The sequence below is a fragment of the Martes martes genome, assembly GCF_963455335.1.
Source record: "Martes martes genome assembly, chromosome: 18".
Lineage (NCBI taxonomy): Eukaryota > Metazoa > Chordata > Mammalia > Carnivora > Mustelidae > Martes > Martes martes.
The window spans coordinates 27,858,926-27,880,116 of record NC_137906.1 but is presented as its reverse complement, the minus strand read 5'-3'; the positions used below and the strand labels follow the sequence as shown (position 1 = coordinate 27,880,116).

At 50.4% G+C, this 21,191-nt stretch overlaps 1 protein-coding gene across 1 annotated transcript in view; it reads left to right on the top strand.

Annotated features, from left to right (window-relative positions):
• The window catches only part of XYLT1 (xylosyltransferase 1), a gene marked incomplete at both ends in the record, with an annotated part of 127,308 nt that overhangs the window by 96,252 nt on the left and 9,865 nt on the right, over positions 1-21,191 (top strand). The window contains 4 exons of the mRNA XM_080830451.1: positions 6,866-7,082; positions 10,183-10,359; positions 14,750-15,012; positions 19,949-20,144. Coding sequence (XP_080686577.1) covers positions 6,866-7,082; positions 10,183-10,359; positions 14,750-15,012; positions 19,949-20,144 — 853 coding nt within the window. The remainder of the gene's footprint in view (positions 1-6,865; positions 7,083-10,182; positions 10,360-14,749; positions 15,013-19,948; positions 20,145-21,191) is intronic.

Genomic DNA, 21,191 nt, shown 5'->3' with positions numbered 1-21,191 from the left:
AGCTGGGGGGCTGCGAGTGTGGGGTCCGGAGCCTGTTGGCTTAGCTAAGAATCACACACCCTTCCCCAGCCTAACCAGCTGCATGGCTTTGGGGAAATTACTTAGTGTCTCCATTCCTTAATTTGTAAAATGAACCCTCATAGGGTTGTGGTAAAGACTAAGCGGGAGAATATGTATCCAGTGTGAAGAACAGAGTTTAGAAAGTAGCAAGTACTCAGTAAACAGTAGGTGTTATTCTGTCTGTATGTTCTCTCTCCCCCTGGAAGAGGGATGATGCCCATCTTACTCACCACTATATTCTCCACACACAGACTGAGCGTGTCCAAGATGCTGTCTAGAGCTTCGGAATGAGTGAATGGCCTGAGCCCCCCTGTTATTCCAGATGTGACAGTTGACCCCAGCCCAGGTCAGGAAGGGGCAACAACCCACCCTGGACCTGAGAGAAAATGGCCAGCGGGGCTCCCTTGAAGCTGCCAGACTGGGTCCCAGTGAGCCAGATCCTTGCTGACTCACAGCAGGGGAAGATGATGTATTAATGCTGCTTGGACGGAATGAGAAAGATGGGCACGACACTTGTCACCTCTACTACCACAACCATGGACGTTGGTTACTAAAATAATCTAAGGATGGGGTGCTCCACCCCAAGTAAAAAGAAATGAATCTTCAAAATCTTGGGAGATGAAATTCATTGTGAGGCTTTGGGCTTCTGTCCTTGGTGCTGAAGAATCGTGGCTTTTCAGGACCCACAGGTGTCTTCTTAGCTCTGGAGGCTCCCTCTACTCATGCCTGCCTACCAAATTGCAGGAGAGAGGAGAGAGAGATGGAAATTTTAAATCTGTGGCTTGATGAAGGAAAAATATTAAACATCTCTGTGAACATTTATGGAGCACTGTGGGTTTTCATGCTTTGTTCCGTGACTTTATTTTTTAACTAAGACGCTTAGGTTGTATTTATGCCAAAGGAGTAATCTGGATTCGGTGACAGATCACTGGACAGGAAAGAGAAAAAGGGAGATTTTATTCCTAGGCTATGTGACTTTGGATGACTTTGAATCATACATCCACTCAGTGCGTTGGATTTTTTTTTTTCAGTCTATAGAGTTAATTATATTAGCTGATTGCTAAGATTCCTTCTTACTCAAACACGCTGTAAAATCTGAGGGGCAGAGTTCTTCCTTTTCGAACTCATTATAGGACAAGACAGTTCTGGAATAATTCTACACTCAATGAATATGCCAAGATTGTAGCCAGGGAATTAAGTGAGTTGAGACTTCTTCATTGTCTGCCTTTTCTGAGATCAGTTTCAAAGGCTACAGCAGCTTTCTTAACTGACCTCTTCACACGTGGCTGAGAATCAGGACCCTTGTCCCCTTCCATCCGATTTCCTTTGATGCTTAGCTGAGTAGAGCTTGGTCCCTGTGACATCTCAATGGTTATGACTTCGTTCCATGTTGTGACAATAGAGGAAGTCTCTGGAAGTCAAACCGCCTATCCCTGAAAGCCCAGGAGGTAAAAACAAGGGCAGGGAATTCTGTTTTCCTTAGGTAGTCTGTTCCGAAGACTGAAGTTCTTGTGAGATCTGGCAGAAATCCTCCTCCAAGACCAACAATGAGTCTTTTCCTCTCGGATTTTGGATTCCTGCACAGCGTCTTTTTGAGGTAGAAGTTCTCACATCCTCTGCTTGAATGCTTTTGTAGGGACCCTGACAAACTGGGACAGAGGAAGAATGCAAGAGGCTTGCATTGGATTCATCGGACACACCTGGATTTGAATCCTGGACCACTAGTTTGTGACTTTGGAGAATGCTCTTAACCTTCTTGTGGTTCAGCTCCTCTGTCTGTCAAGGGTGTGTTAGAAGAATCTGATACGTGGTTAACTAAGGGCTGCCACTTCCTGATTGAACAACTGACATGGCCGTTACTCTTCCCTTCATTCATTGGCTCAGTAAAAACTTACAGAGCACCAGCTGAATGCTAGGTGCTAGTCTAGGCACCGAGGATACAGCCATGAACAAAAATAGGCCAAGACAAACAAGCAAACAAAAGTACCCTCTGCCCCCTTGGGCTTACATCCAGTAAGGAGACAGTAAACTAAATAAGTAGCTCGTATAAAAGTTTCGAATGCTGTGAAGAAAACCAAAGCATGAAAGGGTGCTCAGGGGCATGAGGGACTGGGGAGGGTGCTGTCGCTCCGTAAGAAGGAACTGATGACGTGTCAGTCCCTGGCTGGGATGAACAGTGCTTCCTAAACACTTAGCAGAGACCTTCGTAAACCTCACGTGTCACACTTTCACGGCTGATTCAAGAGGTTGGCAGCACAGCTGTCACGGAGCCCATCCTCTAGATGAGCAGACTGGCATTCCGGGAGGCCAGGCAACCCCACATCTCGTCTGTGAAAGCAGAGGCAGCCTCAGTACCCACATCCTCTCTGTGTCTCTTCAGTTGACCTTGTCGCCTCCACATGACCATGTCATCTGGAGCTGAAACTAGAGAGGGAAGTGGCATCAGTTACCCTCTGTGTATTGGGCCCAGTGCTCGAGTAAATCTGCACCACACCCCTTAGGTGAGAACCACACAGCTTTGACCGCTAAGCCAGCATTTATGAAAAGACACACCCAAGCGCGCCCACTTACCTTGGTGTCCGGCCACATGCACAGGGCAGGAAACAAAAATGCAGATCCCTGCCCAAGCAGCGAATTCCTTTCCCCTGCTAGATGCCCAGACTCTTGGCCTCGGCCAGTCCTCCTAGTCCAGACCCCCTCTCAACCCTGGAACCGAGACCGGAGGGGTTGTTTGTCTCTATTTACTCATAGTTAACCAAAGCATGTACTTGCAGCTTATCCATTTTCAAATGCAGTAAATACAGCAACCAATCTCCCACCCCATGAATATTTCATTTTGGAGATTACTGCATAAATATTGTATTTGGATATTATGGGGTGGGACATCACATTAAAATTGCAAGACGGTACTATTCTCCCACATAATGGAACTCGAAATTAAAAGGCTGGTCTGTGGACAGAAAAGTTTTGCATGTCCTCACACCCATATTTCTTTTCTTTCTCTCTGTGGGTTAGTAGTCTTGGTTACCATGTAAGTTCTGATGGAAGTTATCTAAAATTTGAAGTCTTAAGCATGGTTAAATGTCTGCGATTGGACATTATAATTAGCATCAGCTGGAGCTGAGGTAGGATTTTTCTTTTACTAAACTCAGGGGCTTCCTTTAATGGACTCGTTTCAGAGCCGAGTTTTGTGTCAGTGGAATGGGACAGTAAGCATATCGAAAACCTCCAACAGGTCACTCCCAGAGAGAACATGGCTTTGCGACCAGCTTGGATTTTACGCTTGGAAACCCATGCTGGGGAGAGAACCAGACCACCATCTTTGGATACCTGGGTCCTCTGGTTGGCTTGCGTCCTCAGAGCAGTCATCGGCCTTCTCTGGGTCCCGGGTAGAACAGAGTGACTTAGGTAGAACCTCTTCCTGGGTAGAACAGAGTGACTTAGAGAGTGTCACAACTGGAAAATGCCCAAGAGTGACCCAACCCCGTGGTTATTATATGTGGTGGCCCATGAGCTGGATTCAGGCTAGAGCTCTGTTTTATTTAGCCAGAAATACCTTTTTTTTTTTCTTTTTTAAAGAATTTAAGTGCTTTTAAAAAAAAATGCTTTCTCTCCTTTGTTGACTCTACCTCCCCTCTGGTCCTACACTCAGTCCGCCTCAGATGCTTCCATTATTGCTCTGACCCCTGCACGTATTTTAGGCTGCAGTCGAGACCTAGCCCAACTTTGTCATTTTACCAAGGGGGAAGCCAAGACTCAAGGACGTGGCTTCCCAGAGTCACTCAGCTGGTTACTGGTAGAGCCATGCCCCAGCGTAGGTGAAAAACACTTCTCAACAGAACTCGGTGTGTTTGCCATCATCAACGCTACTATGACACTGTTGTCATTTCTGTTAAGAATTCAGTGTTTTACATCATCATACTCAGTGAGTGGCCAGTGTCTGGGGCAGGTCCCCCCGCTTGTGTAGAAGAAAGTGCTGGGGCTGTGGATTTATTAGTGAGGGTTCACAGGGTTCCCTCCAGGGGCTGTCAGTGGATTTGGGGAGGCCCAGCTGGAGGGATTCTCTGTAGAGTTCAGCATGTCCAGCACAGTGCGGCTGTCTCAGCTCTTGGACCCTGCTGCGCGGCATCATGATAGATCTTTCTGAGGGGTGCCTGGGTGGCTCCGTTGGTTAAGTGTTAGCTCTTGATTTCGGCTCTGGCCGTGATCTCAGGGTCATGGGATCACGCCCTGTGCTGGGCTCCTTGCTCAGCATGGAGTCTGCTTGGGATTGGCTCTCTCCCTCTCCCTGATCCTCCCCCTGCTTGCTCGCACTCGCTCTCTCTCTCTCTCTCTCTCTCTCTGCCTCTCAAAGAAATAAGATGGGGCTTTAAAAAAAAATAGACCTTTCCTGAGTTACTGCCTTGCACTGTCCTAGGAACTGTGAAGAAAGCAGAAAGGAGGAATCCAAGGTCAGTTCTAATGAGAGCAGAGTCTACCTAGGGGGAGACTGGTAACTTCCATCTGAAGACAGTGATGAGGTCTGCCACGGAGGTGCAAAGGCCTGTAGACACGTGACAAGGGATGCGGACTGGCTTAGTGGAAGAGAGGTCTTACGGTGCCACAGCCTGGCTGCCTGCTCTCTCTGGGGCCTGACAACATTCATATCCATCCTGGTAGTGATAAAAGTTTAAATTGTTCAGGAATGTATTAGGACTTTTTCAACTTCAAGTGACAGAATCCCAACTCCATGTGCCCTAAACACATTACTGATGAGTCTAGTGGTGAGTCACGCATAGTGGGATCCAGGGTCTCAGGCCAAGTCGCTAAGACTTAATCCCTCTCTCTCTCCCCGCTCCTCTCCTCCTACTCCTCCCCCCTCCCTATTTCACTCTCCCTCTCCCCCCGCTTCCTTCCCTCTCCCTGTTTCTGTATTACTTCCACTGACAAACAGCTTTATACTCATGGTGACAGGATGGCTGCCAGCAGCACTAGACTGACATTCTCCCAGCAAAAATGCCATCCTCCTCCCTGGTAGATCCAGCAAAAATCCAGGAGCCCGATGTCAGACTTAACTTGAGTTCCTCACCCATCCCTGAACCAGTTACGGCAGCTGGGCAGATGGAGAGCCCTCACTGACCAGCCTGGTCACGTCACCACCCCTGGTGCTGGGCATAGCGCGCCAGTCCAAGCCAGCCGAGAGTCGGAGATAGGTGACTGTCTGTGGAATGACCAAGATGTGCCTCCCAGAAAACTGAGGAGTAGACACTGGGTAGACGAAAACTTGGGATGTAGTCTTGAAAGCATTACGTTGGGGGAGGAGGGCAAATACAAACAGGCCCCATATCGTCTGCCTGACTCTCTATGAACTGTCCAGCATAAGTAAACCCATGAATGCAGAGAGCAGATCAGTGGTTTCCAGAGGCCAGAAGGCAGAGGGATGGGGACAGTGACTGCTTATGGCTATAGGGTCTCCTTGTACGGTTTGGGGGGGGGGGGTGCTGAAATATTTTGAAACTACATAACCCAGCATCATGAACGTACAAATGCCATGGAACTGTACACATTAAAATGGTTGACCTTCTGTTGTGTGAGCTGGAGAAGCAGCAAGCTCCCTGGGTCAGGAGAACTCTCGGGAGCAGGCTCCCAGAATGATAACTAGCCCCTGAGGAGCAGGAACATCCTTCTTTCTGGTCCATCCTGCCTCACACCAGGCCAGCATGGTGCCTGGCACACAGTTGGTGTTCAGTTCCCAGTAACAGCAAAGGAACTGAGGGTTCACGCCAGAGGGCTTGGTTCTAGTTCTGCCCATGCTCCCAACACCTCTGGCTTTACCAGCCCTTTGATCTTTGGTTTCTGCATCTACAAAATAGGAAGTACCAGTTCTACTCTGCCTGCATTGCAAATCCCAAATACACACATGCTCACACACATGCGCGCGCATGCACACACACACACACACACACACACACACACACACACACAGTCTAGAGTAGGAGTTACTCCTCTGGGGTTCATGGAGAGAATTCAAGAGTTCATAACTTCAGCTGGGAAGGAATTATCTTGGTTTTCACTGAACTCTAATTAAAATCCAGCTAAATAGAGGTAACACACCACAACAGCATTAGTAGTAGCCATTAGGAGTCACAGATTTTCATACCACATTAGGGTCGTGCATATACCTCTAAGTGTCACTTACGCTCACCTCTTCTGCAAAATTACGGTAGTTATTAGATCCACTGTGAGACTGTGTTATCTCATGTGTCCAAAAAAGAAACACAGTGGTTATCATAAATGCAGTGTTTTTTGAAAATCTTCTGTGATCCTGCATCTAATGTGTGAATCCAAAGCACACACATTAGTAGATCATAACTTTGGTGTTTGTCAGAGAGACTTGTAATCCTACCTGTTTTGAGGTGTGCCTTTAAGAGCATGATTCCGAGGTGAGCAGCCAGAGGCTGTGTTCACCCAACTGCCCAGGCATTCATGGCACGAAGAGGTGATTTCCAAAAGTTCTGCAAAGGTGGAAGCAGATGGTCGTTGCACTGTTCTTGTGCTGCGCAAATCCCCTGAACGCTCTAAGCCTTGGGGTCCTCAGCTGTAAAATGGGCATAATGGCAGTGCCCGCCTCATAGGGGTATGGTGACCTGTCTCACTTCGGAAGAGCAAGGGAGAAACTATATACAGAGCCCCTCCCTGGCTCGATCCCTGGCATACAGTACAAATGGGGCACAAATGCCCAGTACATACATTTATTGCCCTGATTGTGCTATTTCATTTGGATTCTGTGCACCTTTGGGCTGAAGGGCGACTCTGTCTTTCCCAGGTTCATCCGAAAGCAGGGTCTGGACCGGCTCTTCCTGGAGTGTGACGCCCACATGTGGCGCCTGGGGGACCGGCGAATCCCAGAGGGCATTGCTGTGGATGGAGGCTCGGATTGGTTCCTGCTGAACCGGAAGTTTGTGGAGTACGTGACCTTCTCCACAGACGATCTGGTGACCAAGATGAAGCAGTTTTACTCCTACACCCTGCTTCCTGCTGAGGTGAGTTGTGTAGGGGAGAAGTCCCCGTGCAGGGTGGGGGCTGGCTCTAGCCTTTGGAGCAACACGGAAGCTGAATTTTGGCGGAAGGTTTGGCAGAGCCATGCCGGGTCCAGTACGTAGTCCTCCAAACATCCAGGTGAAGGTGGAGAACTAGTCCTTGCTGTCATAGCAGGCCCCTGGTGCCCCTCTGGTCTGCAGGGTGGGTGTGTGGAATACATAGACACACGACACTGCCACCAGCAGTTCCATGGCATCTTTGTGCAAAGTAGAGAAGGCAGTCCTTCCTTAAGACACGGGTCCCATTCGTCATAAAAATCATCATGATATACTGATTCTGTTAGAACAGGACACTTCACTGCCACTTTCCACAAAACTTTTGTTTAAAAAAAAAAAAAAAGGGCACCTGAGTGGCTCCGTGGGTTAAAGCCTCTGCCTTCAGCTCAGGTCATGATCTCAGGGTTCTGGGATCAAGCCCCATGTCAGGCTCTCTGCTCAGCAGGGATCCTGCTTCCTCCTCTCTCTCTGGCTGCCTCTCTGCCTACTTGTGATCTCTCTGTCAAATAAATAAATAAAATATTTTTTAAAAAAAAGAAAGAAAGAAAGAAAGAAACCTCTCATACCTATCATGTTGATGGTGCCCCACTAGGGTTGTGCAGTATGTGGCCTGCACAACTGTATGTGCTGGCTTTTTCAGGACATACTCACATCACCTTTTGACAGATGCTCCACCATCATCAATCCTGTAATACCCATTTTTTCCACATGAAGAATACCTTTTCTAATTTTGAGTATTTGTCTGTCATTCCCTGACAGATAGACGGTAATGTTGGCCTCTTCATTCACAAATGGAAATTCCAGTGATTCTAAAGACAGAAAGCCAAGGCTTCTGCTGGACCTGCACTAGCCCCCATACTGACAGCCATTGGGACGCAGCATTTCCTGATGACTTTTAGAAGCATTTGAAAAGCTCCAGGGAGCCTGTCACCACTTTTCAGACTCAGTGCAGGGAAGGTGTCTTAGTTCAAACTGCTGTAATGAAGTACCACAGAGTAGGTGGCTTATATACAACAAGAATTTACTTCTCACAGTTCTAAAGGCCGCAGGTCTGAGGTCAGGGTGCGAGAATGGTCTGTTTCTAGGGAGGGCCCTGTTCCAGGCTGCAGACTGCTACCAGTTGTTCATACGCCCCAAGAGACGAGGGAGCTCTCTGGGGCCCCTTTTATCTGGGTATGAATCCCATTCATGAGGTTTCCACCCTTCTGGTCTAATAACCTCCCAGAGGCCCTCACCTCCTAACATTATCACATCGTGGGGCTGGGATTTCAACCTGTGGATCTTGGACGAGCCAGAAACATGCAGTCCATTGCAGAAGCCCAGTTGCATAGGGTTGCAGACCGTTCTGAAACAGAAGCGGTGGGGGACCCAGTTCTGAAATGTTGCCACTGACAGGCCAGCAGCCTTCTTCTCAGACCTGCACGGACCTCCAGTTCGCTTCCATCCCAATTTCTGACTTCAGAAAACTCCAGAGCTGGTTGCACATCTCTTGAGCCCCTGACACCTCCCATGAATGATCTACTACCATTTCCTCCTGGCGGTGCCCCAGGTTCAGGCTGCGTTTCTAGGCCAGACAAGACAACATCTAATGGTTCCCGCATCCCTCACCAATATCTGGGGCAGTGCCAAGCTGGTAGGGCTGACCGCCCACATCACTCCAGAGAGATGATGAGCTTGTCATCACTAGGCCCAGGTTTACTATTCCGCACACACATTCGGTAATCAGCTTTTAATCCTATTTCCACGAAAATCACCTTTTCTCTCAATGCCGATAACCTCCTCATCCATTATCTTGCAGGGAATTTCCGTATCATTATGAAAGGACACAGGGCAATTGGTAATTGGGAACTTTTCCCCACCGCTTGATGGATAATATGTGCCTCTGTGGGCTTGTAGACAATTCAAGCTTAAAATCCAGGTTCACAGGCATATGTCATTTAGCAGCACAGGAAGGGAAGCTGGAGGGGCTGCGCGGAACCTCGATTTGCCCATCCACCCGTTGAGAAGAGACTGTGTGGGGCTCTGGTTGTTTTAATCAAGATGCCCATCCTGATGCTGGCTCTCTCTGTCATAGCCCCGCCCCAGCACACAGGCACTTCATGCCCCAGCATCCCTGCTGTGCCCTCCCTTCTCCCAGACCACCACCAGGAAACCACTTTGGAATAAATCTAAAGGCTGAGCCATAAATTTGTTACAGGCGGACTCGTATCCCCCAACAGTTCCCTGAGGGAGCAGAGATCAGGGCAGAATGTATCTGCCTCATATCTGGGGTTGTTATAAAATAGTGTCCAAATAGAAGTCTGTCTGTCTGCCTGCCTGTCTGTCTCTCTCTTTCTCTCAGAGGCTATAACCATGTCTCTCGTCTCTGGTCTCTTTCTCCACTCTCAGCATTGCTTCTTTCTCAGATTCTTAGGAGAGATAGGCCAAGAGTCTTAAGGTTAGCAGAGACCAGTGGAGCCTGGTTCAGCACCATGGACAGCAAGCAGCCCTGGCCCTGTGCTGGAAAGCAGTGGGGGTGCCTGGGACACCTTTCAGTCCTGGGACTGATACACCCATGAATCTGGCTTCCTTTACCCAGGGGTGAAATTCCAGAGCATCAGTCTTTGTTCCCAAGATATCTCAGACAGGAGTCCCTTTGGTGTCAGACCTGGCCGTTTGCAAAGCACGAGCCCTTTTGGCCCAGGATTTTCTAGAAAACTGTCACGTGTTTCCTGTGGTTCCCTTGTGTGGACGTGACCGGAGGGAATTTTCCTCTCTGCCAGGCAGATAGAAGATGTCCTGAATGATAGGAAACATCTTGAAATCAGATTGCAGACTGCTGGGGAAGGAGAGTTTAGAGAAACACCCGGAGCGTTGGTCTCCCAAGCAGAATTCAGCCACTCTGGACCAAACATCTCATGTGCCCTGAGTCGGACCAGGTGGCGGCTGACCCCCTTTGCGGAGATGACCAAGGAGCCTCCCGAGAGAGTCTCTGTACAGTCCCGTGGTGCTGGGGAGGGAGGCCGGAGGAGGCCTCAGGCCGGTCCCTTCCCTCTCTCCCCTGCAGTCCTTCTTCCACACGGTCCTGGAGAACAGCCCCCACTGCGACACCATGGTGGACAACAACCTGCGCATCACCAACTGGAACCGGAAGCTGGGCTGCAAGTGCCAGTACAAGCACATCGTGGACTGGTGCGGCTGCTCACCCAACGACTTCAAGCCGCAGGATTTCCACCGCTTCCAGGTAAGCCTTCAACCCCACCCCCGGGCCCCTTGGCCAGCGTCGGCGGTCATCCGAGGCCTGGCTGGTGTGGCATCTTGTGCTGTGGTGTCTGGCCCTGGCTGCTGGCAGTAACGGTGACGGCCAGAGCAGGGCTCGCCGTTCGTCGGCCCCTCCCCCCTGTGCTGGAGCAGCTCTAAGCATTTGGCCTGTATTGACGCGTGAACCCCCGCCCCCACCATCAAGCTTAGATGGGTACACAGAGACAGTGTTATCGTTCATCTGTTTTAGAGATGGAGAAACTGAGGCACAGAAAGGTCAAAAATCTTGTTTGAGGTCATACAGGCCATGTATGTTTCCATGTCCGTTTCTCTGTGCTGCCTTTCAGTCAGTCCCCTGAAATACAAAGGTCAGTCTCTGCCGCAGGGGGCACCATCCTGTGCCTCGCTGCGTGGTCAGCATCCCTGGGTTCTGGCCACTCGATCTGGTAGCATTCTCCAGTTGTGATGACCAGAAGTGGCTTCAGATATTGCCACACATCCCCTGGAGGCAAACTCACCCCCCGGTTAAGAGCTGCTGGTCTCTGGTAAAGTCTGGGAATTTTTATTTTAAACATGTTAGACTCTAGAAAATTCTGATGAGCAGCCATATTTGGAAACCACCTTGTTCTGTGGACCTAAAGGAGGAAGAGGAGGTAGAAGCGTTAGTGTTAGTGCTATCTCAGTGTCTCTGCGTGGCCTGGCCACTTACGGTTTTGGGGAGAGCAGAGGGCAAGGGGTGGCCAGTGTTTCACCTTCCATGAGCCTTGAGGATGTCTTGGTCCCCAGACTTGTTTGGGATGGCAGCCTCTTTCCATCCCGTGGGAGTGCCCCTCCTGCACCCTCTAGGCCAGCACCCTGAGGCTCTCCCTCCCCTTCCCCTCCACCGTGCCCTCACCCCTGCTGCGGAGAGCACAGACAGGAAGCCCCAGAATGGTTAGACACTTCGCTCTGAGGTCACAAGACCCACCATGTGGAGAGGGCATGCTTCTTCCCCAAGCACTAGCCCAGAGGGCGGCAGGGAGCCACAAGGCAGGTCAAGAAGCCAGGCAGAGGTGCCCCCCCACCCAGACTCAGTCCTGCGTGGAACAGAACCCTCCAGGGGAGGGAGGGGCCACCCAAATGGAGCTTCCGGTCTCTGAGCCTGGCTCCTCTCCTCGGCATGTGGTCCACAGACCATCCGCCTCAGGCTCACCAGGGAGCTTGTTAGAAGTACAGAATCTCTGCCCCCCACAAGTGCCCGGTCAGAATCTGCATATAAATAAGATTCTCCAAGTGACTGGGAGGCTCCTTATGTTGGAGAAGCACGGGGGCGTAGGAGTCTCTTCGGTCCCCAGGCTGTGTGCCAGGCCCTCTGTGGGCGTTGGCTTCCCTGGGGTAGGCAACATCCCCATTGTGAAGGTGGGGAAACTGAGGCCCAGAGGGGCAAACTTTCTTGTCCTTCAACACCCAGTGGAGTGGTGGGGCTGGGGGTCCCTCCCAGGTGCTTCCAGCTGCAGCCCTGGGCTTTTTCCCCCAGATCCCGCGGCCACCCTGGTTCTGTGCCTACACAGGTGCAGAGCACACAGCAGGTGTCCTCTCGTTATTCAGTTTCCCTCCAGGTGCCCATCTGACGTCTCGCACCCGTCAGCGGTTGCTGCCATAAGTATTTCTTTAGGCCTATTTTTGATGGCAGATTAAGAGCTACCCATGGACCTCCTCAAACCCATGTTAATTTGGGTATGAACTTGGGTGACATTTCATGCTTTTGTCCACGCAGAAAGGATCCGCTGAGCAGAAAGAGGGTGGCAGGGGAAGTATTTGACCTATTCAAAAGGCAAAAAGGAAAAAAAAAAAAAAAAGATTCCCGGTTTTGTAGAGGACCAGTTGTTGCCCTTGAGGCAAAGAACCTTCATCATTTAGAGCTATCAGGCGCGTGGTTCTGGAGAGCATTGCCTCTGGGCTGGGCAGCCTTTGCGTTTAGCCCCAAGCCTCCCGGGGACATCGTGGTCTCTGGTACAAAGACGGGCCAACACAGAGACCTCGCACGTGCTCCCAGCTCTTTCTTTCCCAGTAAACAAAGATCCAGAATATCCCTCAACATCTAGATGCAAGAAACTGCTGCTTGTAAGGAACTCAGAGTTCTTGTTCGAAGAAGAGTGGTAAATATAGAAATGTGCCCTTTTAGGACATCCAGCTGTGAATAATCACAAGCAGAGAACAGAGGCTGCCTGGTCCCTGAGTCCACTTCTCTGCCCCCAGAACATGAAGCCCCTTGTCGCAGGCTTCAGGTGGTAGTGACAGTAGATCCTAATAGCAGATGACCCTGTGTGCCAGACTCTATGCTAAGTACCTCTGTGATTATTCCCATTTCGGTGATGAGAAAGCTGAGGCCGTGGGTGATTTCCCCAAAGACCTCTATACCTAGAAAGTAGCAGATTAAGGATGTGAACCCAAGTGGTCTCTTTCGGCGCTGCTGTAAGGGAACTGAACTCTGACCCTCTACCATGGAGAGGGCCAGAATATTATTAAATATTATCCACAGGCCACGATAGGGTTTATAAAGGAGAAGGCGAGGGGATGTTCAGCATGATACCAAGGATGTTTGTTTACTCAGCAGCTCAATCCTAGGATGAGGCAGTAGAAAGCGATGGGGCTTGAGTCATCAGATCTGGTTCGAATCCTGCGGATTGTGTGAGTTCGTGTCCATCAACTTCCCCTTTCTGAGCTCAGTTTCCTTATACGTAAAATGGGGTCATGCTGCCTGCTTCGCAGTTGATGAGTTGATGGAAGAATGCGAGGTGGTGACGTGACGCAGGGTGAAAGGCTCTGCAGAGAGTGTACGCTCAGTGGTCTTTATGGTCATTAGTGCTGTTAGTAATCCACTGCAGTGAAAACAGTGCCAGACCTCGCTTAAGGTCAGTAATAACACTAGACCCTAAATTCCTCAAGGGAGGGGCTGTGCTTTCATTGTTTCCAAAGTCCTGGAAATGGGGTCTGCGAGCTACAGCCCCTGGGCCAAATCCTGCTTTTGTAAGTGAAGGGTTTTGGGAAGCAGCAACACCCGTTCATTTGCCTCTGCTGCATTTACTCTGCCTGCTTTCACAGGACAACTGCCGACCCAGTAGCTGCAAAGCTGGAAATAATTATTATGTGACCCTTGGTGGGTCCCCACCCAGGCCTGAGTATAAGAGCTGGCAGATAACAGGGCGTCCAGTGTTTTATTTCTTTATCCTCAACCCCAGTCTTAATCCTAGCTTGACCATTACCTTGCTGTGTGACCTTAGGTAAGTCCCTTGCCCTCTTTGGGCCTCTGTTTCCTTGAAAACTTGGTTTACCTAAGTGGTCTTCAGGATCACCTGGGAAACTTTTTTTGGTTACAGATTCCTAAACCTCATCTCCAGAGATGTTGACTCCATAGGTCTTGGGGAAGGACTCCAGAATCTGATTTTTTTTTTCTTCAGAGTAGGAGTTGGGGGAGGACCAGAGAGAGACGGAGAGAGAGACTTGTAAGCAGGTTCCTTGTGCAGTGCAGAGCCCAACACGGGGCTCGATCTCACGACCCTGAGACCATGACCTGAGCCAAAATCAAGAGTCTGGCGCTTAACCCACTGAGCCTCCCAGGTGCCCCCAGAATCTGGATTTTTTTTTAAAGCTAGTCAGTTGGCGGTGTTGTGCATCCCTGGTTCCGGTGTCACTTACATTTCTTCAAACCTCGGCAAACGAATCCCTCCAAAACCTGTTAAGAATGTAGATTCCTAAGCGCCCCTTGCAGACACTCCGACCAGTACATCTGGGACGTTCCTTCTGAGTCTCTAAATCAGCAGCAATGCCCATGAGGCAACAGGGAGTGGTGGGGACTGAGGGGAGCGGAATCGTCTGTGCCCATCCACAGGGGCGGCTACCCCTCAGCTTCAGCCCGTCGTTCCTGTCTCGGAACATGGGCCTGGAGTTGCCAGGTCTATTTCTGCTTGAATGGAAGCCAGAAGTTGTTTCTGTGAACTCTGGTACTTTTTGACTGTTGCCAGCTAATTCAATTTTAAAACACTCTACTGGACAACTGAAATATATCTGTGGGCTGTACTTGCCCTGGACCTCCAGCTAAATGATTTCTGAGATCTATCTCCACTCTAAACATCCAGGAGGTCATTTATTTAATGGGCATTTAAATGACGCTGACTGTGTGCCCACCACTGCTTTAAGTGCTCTACAAACATTAACTCACTCAGTCCCATCAAACCTCTCCTTATCTCCGTGTTACGATGAGGACACTGAGGACAAAGAGATTAGTAAGTGTCAGGACTGGGATTTGGGTCCAAACAGGCCGGCAGCAGAGCCCTGCCCCTAAAACCCCCGCTTGCTGATGCTGCTCTTTCTATCCCCGCCCCGGAGCACAGCAGACAGCCAGGCCCACCTTCTTTGCCCGAAAATTTGAAGCCGTGGTGAATCAGGAGATCATCGGGCAGCTGGACTATTACCTGTACGGGAACTACCCCGCGGGCACCCCAGGCCTCCGCTCCTACTGGGAGAACGTGTACGACGAGCCGGACGGCACCCACAGCCTGAGTGACGTGGCGCTTACCTTGTATCACGCCTTCGCCCGCCTGGGCCTCCGACGGGCCGAGTCGTCGCTGCACGTGGAGGGGGAGAACAGCTGCCGGTGAGCCCGTGGGGGTGGTGAGGGGGCAGGGGGAAGGGCAGGATGGGCAGGCGCCGGGGTGCAGGAGGGGCGCACAGCACGGGAAGGAGGGCGCCAGGGTGGTGGAGGGGGTAGTGGCGCGCTTGTCCCTGGCTTCCGTGACCTAAAAAGCATCCGAACCGTCCCAGTGGTCCGAGCTCCAGTCCGTCGACTCTAAGCCACGGTCCCACGACTACCTGCGCAGAACACCAGGGTCTCCGGTTTACCTGACTGTGTCCTGGCGATGCACGCGGTCTTCACGCTACGTCTGTATCTGAGAAGGAAGCTTCCTGTCCCCATTAATTAGTCGCGTTTGCCTTAGATGGGTGGGAACCATGAAGATACAGACCTTTGGTTTGTTCAATTTTTCTTCCAGAGAATGTCAAATATACACGAAATAGTAGTAGGAGTACCCTCAACACCCAGTTCTAGCGATTTCTAGCTCCAGGCCCACTTAGCCCTCCTCCCAGATCGGTTTGGAGGAAGCAAAGCCCAGACGGCCTCTCATCTGAGCCACGAGTATTTTAATACATATCTCTGAAAAATAAAGGCTCTTTTCTAAAACGCAACCATACTTGTGGTTGGCAAACCTAAAAATATAACCAGAAACATTGTTAAAATGCAGACCTATTATTTAAGACGTTCAGGGATCCCTTAGAATCATCTCACCCCCAACTAGCGGGTACCAGCTGACACTTGAAGAATGTCCTAGAAAGCACAGAAAGGAGAGTGGGGCGTAGGACAGCCGTCCACCGTCCTCCTCCCCCGTCCTCCTCCACCCTGCCTTCCCTAAGCCAGCGAGCCCTCATCATTTGTGTCCCTTTTCTCCCCTACAGCAGTATGCACTGCGGATATTTACATAATGCAGTAAGAATTTGAGTCCTTTTGTTTTTAATTCGGTGTTATAACATTAGCCCCCTTTTCCCATGCTGCTCTGCAGCTTCCCTAATGATAATGAGCCTCTTCAATGCCTGCAAGGATTCCGTTGCGTAGAAAATTCCAGAGTTTGCCTAATCCAGTCCTTCCCGGTTGCATTCTCGGTAATAGACCATTGTAAACAATGCTCCGATGACTGTCTTTGTAAAGAAGCCTCTTTCTTTTCCTTTCCTTCTCCTGATTACTTCCTTAGGATGGATTCCCAGAAGTGCCTCTAATCATGCTCCTCCTCTTGTTTTCCGTTCTCCTCTTTCAACAGCAAAAAGAAAACCTGTTTTGTTTGGTTTGTTTTCTGAGCCACAATCTGTCTATACTGAGGCCTCCCCTGGTGTCCCTCCTTGCCCTCCTCTTCCCTCTTCCAGGGAGTGGACAGAGAAGAAAGAGGAACCATTTTGTTCACTAAAAGCCTGAAAACACTGCAAAGTGTCTGCCCGGTGTCCAGTGCACAGTCAGCCGGGCTGTGGGGCTCCAGCAAGCCGGCTTCCGTTCGCTCTGTCCTCCGGGCCTCGGACTTCTCCCTTCTTTCCTGGCAGGTTCTAGTCTGGTTTGAAGGGAGACCAGGGCGGGTTAAGAAGCCAGGACTGTACTTTACTACCTGTTGATCTTGGACAAGCCATTAACCTCTCCGTGCCTCGTTCCGTCATCTGTGAGATGGGGGCAGTAGTAATAAGCCTCATAGCGTACGGTGGTGTGGGTTTTAACAGAGACCATCTTCAAACACTGCCTTATGAGTTACGTGTTACTGTTAGTATCATCCCTGTGTTAATAGTGCTTTACATGCTAAGTGCTCAGTAAGCGCGCGTGTCCCTGTGGATGTCTCCATTGTGTTACCATGAAGTTGTCACAAGCAGTCAACAGTGAGCCGGGTTTGGGAACCGCACACTCCCTGACCGGTGGTGTGAGCGGATCCTTGACTGTCCCTGTTTCCCCTTGCTCTGCAGGGTCTCTGTGCAGCCCACCCTTCCCCACTCCTTAAAGGTCAGCTCCAGTGCCCGATCCTCTGGGAAGCTCCTGGGGCTCCCCCTCCCAAGCTGAAAGGAGCTCAGACTTCCTCCAGCACTCCCATGGCGGGTAGCTGCAGTGCCAGGGGTCAAGGTCATCCACGAGTGTCTTTCCCTTCTGCTAGTCAGGGACAGAATCCTGGCCCACAGAGTGACCATGTGCATCGCTGTAGCTAACACGTGCCTCACGCTTGGGAGGTGAATGTTGTTCACGAACAGTTGTAGTCCCAGACTTTACAGAATTTATAAGGTAAATGACCATATATATGAAATTCCAAAAGACACCCCAATTTATTTAGGGTTGTTGAAAATTTCTTCTGGTATTTGTTTTGGGATTAAACAAGCCATCAAATTGCCAGGGGCCTGGAAGCCTTTGGCTTCTACCTCATTTTTCATTATAATAGAACAATTGTGCCTTGCTGTGGGCAATGTGCTTGCAAATAAATCAGGACAAAGGACCCTTATCCCAAAACGCAAAAGAGTGAATTCCTGCCCCTGGGGTGTCTGGGGAGATAGCAAGGGAAAACTTTACTTTGGGAGGGAGTCTCACTTCCTTGGGGCATTTCATACAAATTACCTTTCCAGTCTGTAGTATAACCTTTCATAAAAATAATGTTTATTGATTTTTTTCTCATTATAAAATAACACATGTTCAGTGCAGAAATTTTTGAAATGGCAGACTGAGAGAACCAAGAAGAAAAACAAAAACAAAAACTGTGCTTTTGAGCCACCATCCAGAGATAAGGCTGTCCGTGTTTTAATACGGGGGCTCAAAGTCCTCAGATGCTATCCCGGGCCAGGCAGGCAGCAGGGCTCACCCCTGCAGGGTGGGCTGACTGGGCCAGTCTGGAGGCCCCATGGGCCCTGGTTTTGAGCTCCAGCACATTCTTGCCCTAAGGGAATTAGAAACTTGAAGCTGCCAACGAGTCTCCTGATTTTTCAAGAGAAATTAGAAGTCCAGATTTTGGGGTGAATCTGAGTTTTTCAGTGCCCACCTGATCTAAGTAAGAAAGACACCTTTGGGCCAAGTGGATGCATCTGTGGCAGCAGGTTACACTGTATTGTGGCGAATTAATTAAAACCACCTCTGGTCTTTGTTGTAATGGCTTAAGTGCTGTATCCGGTCAAGAGGAGGTATCAGAGGACTTTGCATTCAGTCCTGGGTGACCTGTGCCCTACATGCACTTTAGAAGCAAAAGGTCCAAGAGAAAATCCTTCTAGATTTTCACACAATCAGCATGTATTGATTGAGCATCTACCATGTGTCAGGGTCTGTTAGGCACTGGGTGCTCAGCCGTGACCCAGACAGACCAGGCCTCTGCGTTCAAGGCTTTCCTGTTCTAGTGTAAAGACAGGACTGAAGCACATGTAAGGAAAAACAAAAGATCGGTCAGAGTGAAGGCTTTGCCGAGGATGAAGGTAAAGCCACGCGATAGCAGTGAGTCAGTGACGTAAGATTCAGTGGCCAAGGAAGAACTCTCTGGGACGGTAACATTTATGGAGAATGGTAATACACAGCCAGACACGCAACGGAAAAGGAGAAGAGCATCCCCAGCAAGGAGAATGTCCTGCACAAAGGCCCTGAGGTGGAAATGAGCTTTTAGCATGTTCAAGAATCCAAAAGAAAATCCACGTGGCTGGGCGGTGGGAGTTTGGGGCAAAGCGAACCAAAACAAGGCTAGAGGAAGAGGCAGGACTTTGTAGACAGGTGAGGCGCTTAGATTTTTAAGCAAACCGCTTGTGGTATTCAAGCAGTGGACAGTGGATATGGCAACTAGGAACAGGTGACAGCAGACAACGTAGGCGGGGACAAGTAAGGAAGGTCCTAGAAAGGTCTAGGTGAGGCACGATGGTGGCTTGGACCAGGATTGCGGTGGTGCCTGAGGAGAGGGAAGGATGGAGGCAGGTGGGGACAACAGATTTCTTGACAGAAAAAGTAAGGGAAAGCAAGCCGTCCGAGACTAGCTCCTGGACTTCCAGAGTGCTTGACTTTGGCTCATTTACTTGACCCCTCAGCAGCCCCCAACGCAACTGACCACTCCCTTCCGGAACCACTTTCTTGTTTTGACTCCCATGACAAGCTCTCCTGCTTTTCATCCCCTGCCCCTTTCAGCCAGCGAGACTTGGGGTATCAGAGGCATGTCTCCTAATAAGCTACGTGTGTGTGTGTGTGTGTGTGTGTGTGTGTGTGTGTGTGTGTCTCAGGCAGTAATTTTTAAGGATCAGACCCAGTGCTGTTGGTGAGGACAGTGGGAGCATGAATCAGTACATTTCTGATAAAGGTGGACAGCAAACAGAACCCGTCAGAGGGGAGAGATGTCCTCCAAAATAGTTTTCTTCAAAGGAGTTCAAGGGAATGTTTAGAAAAGCCAAAAAAAAAATTGTTATTGTTAAGCATCCAGTGATGAACTTGCTCTGTGAAATACGGCATGGCACACACGGGGGCAGGGTGTGTGCACACTCACAAAAATCGAGTTTTCGGAGACTTTTGAAAGACATGCGATAATGCTCGGGAAATACTGTGAAGCAAAAAGCAGGATATAACCAGTATGTATATTATGATCCCAAGCATGTGAGATTTATGCAAATATATGCATAGAAAATCAGGCTGAGAGGAAATCCATCACTGTGGCATCCCTGGCCCACCGTTGTCCCTTCCTAATACCTGGCACCAGAGGATCGATAAATATCTGTGAGCTGACATCCCCTAGGGGAAGAAGCATCAGAAGTAATAATTTTCACTTTCTTTATTGTGCTCTTGTGCAGTCAGCAGGTTTACATTGATAATCACCAGGAAGTCGGTGGTGGTGGGATCTGAGATACCCAGGGAGCAGCTTTCGGGGACGGTGCAAAGGCCCGTGGTCAGCGCTGGAGAAAACGGGGCCTGCGCGGGGCTGGGGGCAGCAGGTGGTGCGCGTGGGGCTGTGAGCCTGCGCGCTGCAGGCCCCGCCCCCGGGCTCATGGGAGACTGTGTGTTCCAGGTACTACCCGATGGGCCACCCAGCGTCCGTCCACCTCTACTTCCTTGCGGACCGCTTCCAGGGCTTTCTGATCAAGCATCACGCTACCAACCTGGCTGTGAGCAAACTGGAGACCCTGGAGACGTGGGTGATGCCGAAGAAGGTCTTCAAGATTGCGAGCCCGCCCAGCGACTTCGGGAGGCTCCAGTTTTCCGAGGTGGGACAGCCGACACCGGCGCACTTCTGTGGTCTTTTCCAGCGGCCCTGCTGGGTTCCGTTGGCCAGTCTGACGCTTGGCAACGGAGAGGGAGGGGAAGGGGACCAGAAGATAGCACGCCCTGCGCCTAGGGAGGCTCCTCCAGCCACGGGCACGGGCACCGGCATCTTAAATGGGGGCAGGGGAGAGAGACACAGGGTGGCCGGTGTCCACGGACCCAGTCGACCTGGAGCCGGGGTCTGTTTTTTACGGTAGAATCTGTACTCGCCATTTTTCATCCTGGCCAGTGACCCCTCCTCAGCCTGTGTTAGTCATAGATGAGAACAGACCAAGTTTCCTAACGAAGCGATGGCATTAGTCCCCTTGTACAGATTGGAGAACTGAGGCCTCCGGAGGGCCAGGGACTTTTTGAGATCGTAGCCAGGAAGTGGAAGAGCTCAAATGGAGCCCAGTCTCTCTGGCCACAAACCACATGCTTCCTGGTGCCTCTGTCTCCCCAGGTGCTAGCACCGGGCTTTATTCAGGTCAGTCACTAAATGAATGAAAGGACGGATGGCCGGCCAGGTGGCCAGTGGATAGACAGACCGGTGCACAGATCCCTGGGATGGATGTGTAGTTCTTATTTTAGCCCAGCACCACCCTTGTCACATCAGCCCCCTGCAGACCTGGTCTGGACGTCTCTTGGCAGGTGCTGTTCTGGCTGCCTAAAACACTTTCCCTCCTGTGTCCACATGGGCAGCTTTTTTGGGTCATTCTGATCTAAATCCAAATGGCGCCCCCTCCGAGCAACCCTCCCTGCCCACCCACGTATGCCACAAGAGCTCCAGGCTCCACTTGGCACCTGTTTTGTCATTTTCGTAGCATTTGCCGTGCAAAATCACCTTGTTGACTTCTCTTACCACTTGCCAGCTGTCCTCCAAAAAGCGGAGACCATGTCCCTCTTGGTCACCGCTGCATTCCCTGCATATGGCATCTGGAGGTGCCAAATACGATTTCCAAATGGTACGCACACTGTGGGGGTGGGGAGGCGATGCTGCCGGAGGGGAA